Source organism: Nicotiana sylvestris, chromosome 6 (genome assembly GCF_000393655.2).
Source record: "Nicotiana sylvestris chromosome 6, ASM39365v2, whole genome shotgun sequence".
Lineage (NCBI taxonomy): Eukaryota > Viridiplantae > Streptophyta > Magnoliopsida > Solanales > Solanaceae > Nicotiana > Nicotiana sylvestris.
The window spans coordinates 173162173-173169855 of record NC_091062.1 but is presented as its reverse complement, the minus strand read 5'-3'; the positions used below and the strand labels follow the sequence as shown (position 1 = coordinate 173169855).

The following is a 7683-nucleotide window of genomic DNA, read 5'->3' as shown; positions in this document are numbered from 1 at the left end:
CAAATGGAACAAGACGCCAAGGCTTATGCTAAAATTTTTGATAAATGTCAACGTTATACACCGTTGGTACATCAACCGGCAGAACCACTACAATCAGTTTTGTCGCCATGGCCGTTTATGAAGTGAGGGATGGATATAGTCGGTCCGTTTCCTCCAGCCTTCCAGTAAGGTAAGATTTCTTTTGATTTTGGCAGAATAGCCTGGGAGGCCTCTGTACTTGTCCAGTTTTGTCATGCCAGTGTTCATACTTACAAGTTTGCCAACCAAACCCCTCTACCCTAAAGATTGAGCATTTTAAACCCCGCTCATCCTATGTGGCATTTTTAACTGAAGTGCGTGTGCTACAATTGTCTAAGGAGCGTGAGGACTATTAAAAAGGAACCAACAACCATTTTTTGGCTGTCATCTTCTTCCCGATTGTTCATCCTTCATTGTTGAACAAAAGTGAGTTTTTCTTCTTTGCTTTTCTCTCTCTCTCTCTCTCTCTCCAACATTTTCTGTCCAATTTTTTTCTCCCTCTCTTCAATATTTTCTGTCCAATTCTTTCTCCCCTCCCCTATCTTATTTGTTTGTTTCTTCCCTCAAATTTGAAACTTTATCATGAATTTAGAATCACCTGTCCAATAATTCAGATATCTTTTAAAATTTAATTATATGCCCTTTTTGCAGAAGGAAAACCCATCAAACTATCAAAAATACTAATAAACCAAAAAAAAAGGTCAACCAAAAAGTCCTAAAAAATCACCACACCTCAAAATTAACCCATAAAGAATTTTGAAGAATAAATTATGCATCTCTTACCAATTAATACTTTAAAAAGATTTGAGTTTTTGAGAAAATTTAACCCCCAAGTTCAAAAATCAAACAAGGCAAGACTTTTTCCTAAATCAGTAAAAAAAAAGAAGAAGAAAAATACTGAATTATTCCCCATTTTCGAGCTGGACAAAAGATGGACCACCGAACTTCTTCTCCGCCACCTAAGGCCTTTAGCCATGGAAATGGACCATTGAACTTCTTCTCCCAATTTTCGATCTGAAAAAAAAATAATTTTACCTCGATTTCTTTTTTATTCATTTTAATTTTAATTCTATAATATAAAAAGGGAAGAATTGGAAGGGGAAAGGAGGAAGAACATGAAGAGAGAGAAGCAAGATGGGCAGGATGAAGAACTTGAGGGGAGAGAGAGAAATCAACGAGGGAGGGGATTAGGGGATTAATGTTTGAATTTTATTTTTATTTTTTATTTTTTGATTTTAATTATTTTTAATCTACCATGTGACATGGCATCTACACATCATTGTTATTTTTTGACGTGGCAACCAATGTGGAGGAGAATGTATTACATGCACTGGTAGCCTCATGTCATAAATGTTTATTATATATGATTTGAAGGAGTGTAAGTGTTCAATTGACAAATTATTAAGTTTGGGGACCGTTATGACAAAGTGGCATAAGTATAGGTGTCATTTAGGCCATTCTGCCTTTGATTTTAACTGACTATTTTTCAAAGTCGGTTGAAGCAGATCCGTATCAGAAGATCAGCAAACGCGAAATGGTAGATTTCTTATGGGAGACTATAATTTGCATATACGGGATAACAAAAGAGATAGCATGCAACAACAAGCCACAATTTATAGGCACAAAGGTCAAAAAATCCTTGAAGACTTAAAAATCAAAAGGATCACATCGTCACCCTATCACTCGAGCGCAAATGATCAAGCAGAACTAACAAACAATGTGGCTATATGAAATCTCAAAAAGAGATTGGAAGCGTCCAAAGGCAAATGAACCGAAGATCTACCAAGGAGTACTATGAGCGTATCGAACAACAGACAAATCAAGCACGAGGAGACTCCTTTCTCTCTTGTGTACGGAGTAGAAGCCCTGATCCTAGTAGAAGTAGGAGAACCTACCTTGAGATATTTCCGGGTGAACGAAGAATCAAACAATGAAGCAATGTTGGTCAAATTGAAGTTGCTCGACGAATGCAGGGACTTGGAGCATATAAGGATAGAAGCCCAAAAGCAGAGAATGGAAAGATATTACAATCGAGGAGCCAACCTCCGTTATTTCAAAGTAGGAGACTTGTTTTTAAGGAAATTAACTCAGAAGACCCGGGAGCTCAACGCAAGAAAGCTAGGTCTAATATGGGAAGGCCCCTACCGGGTTTCAATTGTCACCGGGAAAGGGTCATATGAATTGAAAAATCAAGAGGGAGTAAAGTTGCCAAGCAACTGGAATCTGGCACATATCAAAAGATACTATTGCTAATGAACCTCGCCTATACTAAAAGTATGTGCTGCACTCTTTTTCCCTTCATCCATTTGTTTCCCAATTAGGTTTTTCTGTCAAGTTTTTTAATGAGGCAGCAATGAAAAATATACTACGAAGGAAGTTTTGTCAGTAGAGATAAGACCTTTAAATGACAAGACATGCAAGCAACAAGCCACTACGGAGCGGTTAGATAATCTTTTGCTCAGTAGAAAAGTTCCTACCAAAAAATAAAGTTTGTTGTCGGGCAAAGATTACCCGACCGTTCACAAGTGCAAGCCACTAGAGGATTGTTAGATAATCTTTGGCTCGATAGCAAAAGTTCCTAAGGGTAAGTGAAGCTTGTTATCGAATTAAAGATTGTCTAACCATTCAATAGTGGAACCTTCAAAGGGAGAAAAATTTCGAGTGTTTCAATTTGCATTCTTCGCATTCGAACACTGGTGGGAATGATACAAGTATACGACAACATGACTGCCACATCAATCAGGAACACAAAACCCAAAAATAAAGTTGTGTCATCAAGATCGGGGACTATGTGGTCAGCCCCGTAGAAACAAGTTGAATAAGTTAACCACAAGTAATGAAAATTTATTTTTATCACAACGAATGCTTATGTACATTTGAAAATGGAAGGAAAAGTAAATTCCTTTTATTTTTACCCTGTTTCTTGTCCTATTTTTGAATTAATTTTATCATTTCAAAGTTAAACAAGTAGTTAAAATGCTAGCGCCATAATGAACAAAAGACGTCCTCTTTAGGAGCATCGTAAACATAAAAGGGCTCTCTCTTATGAAACACTCACCTTAAAGGGTTGATTAAAGAACATGTGTCCGGAATCCAAATACTATCAGGGAAAGATACACTCAAAGCCTTGCGAGAATACTTAAAAAGAACGCAAAGAGAAAAACTTGCACAATACTTGAACGAAAAAGTATTTCTATTTATAAGAAACGTGCCAATAAGCATGAGTACAAAAGAGTAGAAAAGAAAGCAAAAAAGTTAAGTTGTTGCATCTCCGGAACCAGGAGGAAGAGAAACATCTGCGCCCCTATGAGAAGTAGGCAGATTCACCGTCAGCTCAATATGTTGGACTTCACCATCTTGGCCTTCAACATCCCCACCTTCTGGTTCTTCTTTAGTTCCCGAGAACTCGGAACAAAAATTAGAAAAGTAGATAGCATCAGGCTAAACTGGAAGACACCTTCGAGCGGTTGACTCTAGCTCACGGACCTTAGGGATTTCGGCATCGAAGTCAATGATGCCCGCTTTGGCCTCTTCCAAGGTTTTTCTCCTCATGCTATACATATAATATGTTTTATCAACAATAAGGGAAGCTGCTCGACGCTGAAGTTCTTCTTTAAGACGGCCAACCTCGGTTGAAAGGGTATCCCGCTCGGATATAATGGCACGGAGGTTGACATCAAGATCAGGGTCAGTGGAGGTGAAAACTTTATTGTGCTCTATTACCCTCTTCTGCCTCTCTTCCAACCAGGCATACTTCTCCTCGGTAGTAGTAACTTCTTCAGCTTTAGAGTTTAAGGTTGCCTCCAAATTATTCAATCTTTCAGTAGATTTAGCCTGACGGTCGGATGAAGCAAGAACGACATTATGGAATTCAACCCATTTGGACCTAGCCTCTTCGAATTGAACCCTTAACAGGACAGCTTCTTGACCAAGTGTCACTACCTTTTGCTCGCTTTGGTGCAACCGAGCCTCCAACTCAAGAACTTCAGTAGCTTGTGCTTCTAATTCTAAGAGACGAGCAACAATTTGGTCTCGCTCGGCCAACAATTGATCTCGCTCGGAGGTGAGTTCCTCATTATCAAGAATCAACCTTTGAAGCCCTTTGAAAGCAAGGAAGTTAGCCTGCAAAGCAGAAATACAAACTCAAAACCCTGTAGTAATAAAGATGGAAGAAACAAAATAGGAAACAAAGGTTATACCACTGCTACATTGTGCATGGCATTGTTCAACAAACACTCTTCCGAAAGAGTGTGTATTTTGTTCCTATCTTTTTATGAAGTTAGAGGCTTCAGATAATTAGCAAATTCCATCAGCTGGGACAACAGATGGCATCCGATAAAAACTAAAAAGAGAGATACTCCTCTTCCTATGAGGATCTTTGCAGGGGGCAGAATAATTGTGCCCCAAATTCCCATGAATGAGGGACTAGGTAAGAGGAACATCCTCCTCTCGGGTGCCTACGACCGATGGAGATAATATAACAGTTGTTGGTGCCGAAGGTAAGGTGGCGAAGAAGGAGATGAAGTTGATGATGTTGTAGGTTGAGAAGCAGTTGCGGCAAAAGCAGTGCTAATTATTAGTTGCTCATCAATCGAAGACGGGCGAGACCCACTACCAAGAAGAAGATTAGAGGAAGTGGAAAATAGGTATAAGTTGAGTAAAGAGAGTTTGAAAGAGTTTGGAAAGTTATAAAGTGTAAAAGGAGAAGGTTAATAAGTATAAGTAAAGGAATATGCGGCTAAAATCGTAACTATAGTTACCTCGATAACCGGCAAAAGTGTTGCTGAATCGTGAGATGATGCATGTTCAGGCATTAAATATGGAGAGACGTGCGTCTAATCAATGTCAGAAACTTTTCAATGAGGGACAAAAAAGTTCCCACCAAAAAAGGTATCTTTACTAACTAAGGTTATGCCACCGGAAAGCAGGGGGACTATCTGTATAGGGTAAAATATATTCATATTAAATGCTCGCATGATAAAGCGACACGTGGAGCCGAAGACAGAAAGAAATCAGGTCTGAAAGCAACAATCTTGTTTGTTGCCAAAGAGAATGATATTCATAAAGACAAAGTAAATGCCTTCCACCCGGTTGCATTTAATGGAGAATAATCTATAGCATTAAGTATATGGTCTGTTACAAAGAGTATGACATTCACTGCTTACCGTTACACATCTTTCAATGACCCTCATAATTATCATTAAATAGGGGCTTGATCCTAAGATCATATTCCCTAGGTGCAGCTATAAATAGTGAGCTCTAGAACAATTGTAAGGAGAGAAATTTTCTGACTAAGCATATGATATACTCTGTTCAAAGCTTAATAATATTTTACCTTCTTGCTTATTGATATTATTACTACTGCCTCTGGAAGCTATGCTCCCGGAATCAAGATTTACTATCTTACCTCGATTTCAACGCTAAGTCTTACATTTTTTGTCTAATATTTATCATTCTAGGATCACATCGATTCACTTGTCTATAAACCACGTATAAATTCAACTGTACCCTGTTTTATGAGTCAACAAAAATCAAAAGAAGAGACTAGTGGTATATAGAAATTTCAAATTTGTAGTTGTGTCTCATAGTCTATGGGGTCGAGTTGGATATGGGACAGGTTGAAAACGGATATGACGAAATGAGATAAATTATCCGATCCGATCCATATTTAATACAGATAAAGAACGGATTAACCGATGGATAATATGGATCCATATTATCCATGGCTTCATGAATATGATCACTTTTGAGAGAATTCCTAGTCTCCCAAACTTGAGGAATCCCAATTTGAGGTTTTATAAATATAAAAGTTAAACCCATTAGTTATCAATTTTCTAAATGCATAATATGTTTCTTATCTATATTTGACCCGTTTTTAAATAATTCATTATCCAACCCACTTTTTAATGAATAATATGGGTGGTTAATTATCTCTTTTAATCATTTTGCCATACCTACTCATAGAAAATAAAATTTCTCAAATGAAAGCGATCACCCAAATTTCAATGAGGACACGTGGGGGCTTAAGGAAGGACCACGCAAGGGCACATTTAACATGAAATTTCGAAAATACCCCTTTCCGTCCCTCCCCTTCGCCGTAAGTATGTGTGTGTTTCTCCTTTTTTCTTTTAATAAAAAATAGACTTAAAAATTTATTTGTTTATGAAGTTTCATGAGATACTGTCATGGTTCAACAAGTACTTCCTTTTTATTTTTAACCAAATAGACAACTATAGTTGGAATTAAGTTGTGGATAAAGTAAAGGACAAAGATTAATTAGGTGTGTTTTAGCGATCAACGGAATATGTTAGAGGATTATGAGGTCTTTAAGTTTAAATTTCAGTGAAGGTTAAGATATCAACCGAGGGACAAAATTACTTTCTTCGTCTAATATATCGTGTTTTTCTTTTGTATGTCCCTTAAGAAATATTAGTTAGGAAAGAGAATGGACTGTTTTACCCTTATTCATGTCTTAAGATATAATCTTTCTTCATTGAATATTTATTCTATTTATGTATTATCTCAATCTTCAAGAACAATTATTACTAAGGGTAAAAAAAATAAAATAATCAATTTTGTCTTAAACTTTTAAAATGATAAATAATTTTAAATAACTTTTGGTAACCACGACTGTTAATATGAGACGGAGGGAGTATTGTATAATGAAAAACTAACTGGAACAACATAATTATTAACCTAAAATAAAAGGTAAATAAAAAATAAAGGGGGGAAATAACTTAGAACTTGAGTCGCTTTGTGGCTAGTCCGAGGACAGGCTGTCCGTGAACCGATACGACAATGATTTAGCTGAACAACCCCCCACCGTCACTTGCCTTTTCATTTACCCATTTAAAAACAAAAAATTAAAAAAAAAACATATCTTGTTGCCATTTTAATTAAGAATACTTATATTACATTTCAATCTAACTTTCTTAGGCCCCGTTTATCTATAATTTTTTTTTAAAAAAATTTAAAAAATATATCTGTCCATGAAATTTTGCCAGTTTTTGAAGTTGTAATATTTTTTCAAGTGAAATGCATGTCCAAATATAATTTCAAATTCCAAATATAATTTTTCAGCTTAACTCCAAATACTATTTTTTTTTTCAAAAATATTTTTGTCCAAACGCCTAGTTAATTAATAAAATCAACTCACAAACAATAAATATACGACATAACATAAAAGAAACAATATATTAGTGATAAGTATTTTTCCTGAAAAACATTGGTAAAGATTGATTTTTTTCTTCAATTTCATCATTAAAAATTAAGTTAATAAACTCTTAAAATCTTGTAATTTTTATCCAATGAAAATATAAAAAGTAACGTACATATTAATATTAGTTTGTTCAATTCATTTTCATTCCACCAAAATTCAATTTAATTTGCCCATTTGTCACTACTATAGATACGACGTATTTTTTGAAACACTTCAGCACCTAATTTGATTATTTAAGAAAATGTTTGATGCTTATCTCAATTAAGTGTAGTTTTTAACCAAAAAATATTTGTGTAGTTGGCACCTAAATAACACGTCTTTTGTCAATTGGCTGAATTTTTTATTTTTTTTTTTGGTTTAAAGGATAGATATAATTGGCTGAAATTTGTTTGTGTTGTTGTTGCATGAGCTGTATATTTCTGCACTATGGTCCATTTAATAAAGAG

At 35.7% G+C, this 7683-nt stretch overlaps 1 protein-coding gene across 1 annotated transcript; it reads right to left on the bottom strand.

The window, feature by feature from the left end:
* Nucleotides 1–3273: 3273 nt before the first annotated feature.
* LOC138871701 (uncharacterized) lies at nucleotides 3274–4832 on the bottom strand. The gene is made up of 3 exons (XM_070149598.1): nucleotides 4779–4832; nucleotides 3505–4140; nucleotides 3274–3423 (listed from the first exon to the last, which is right to left on the bottom strand). Exons 1-3 carry the CDS (start codon nucleotides 4830–4832, stop codon nucleotides 3274–3276), a joined length of 840 nt encoding a protein of 279 aa, XP_070005699.1.
* Nucleotides 4833–7683: the final 2851 nt, after the last annotated feature.

What these genes read in the sequence shown, in the direction of transcription:
- LOC138871701 (XM_070149598.1), bottom strand. Translation starts at nt 4,832, where the DNA reads ATGCCTGAACATGCATCATCTCACGATTCAGCAACACTTTTGCCGGTT. An exon ending in CACTTTTGCCGGTTATCGAG is followed by an intron (nt 4,141 to 4,778) that starts GTAACTATAGTT and finishes TCTGCTTTGCAG; the next exon opens with GCTAACTTCCTTGCTTTCAA. An exon ending in TCGATGCCGAAATCCCTAAG is followed by an intron (nt 3,424 to 3,504) that starts GTCCGTGAGCTA and finishes TTTTGTTCCGAG; the next exon opens with TTCTCGGGAACTAAAGAAGA.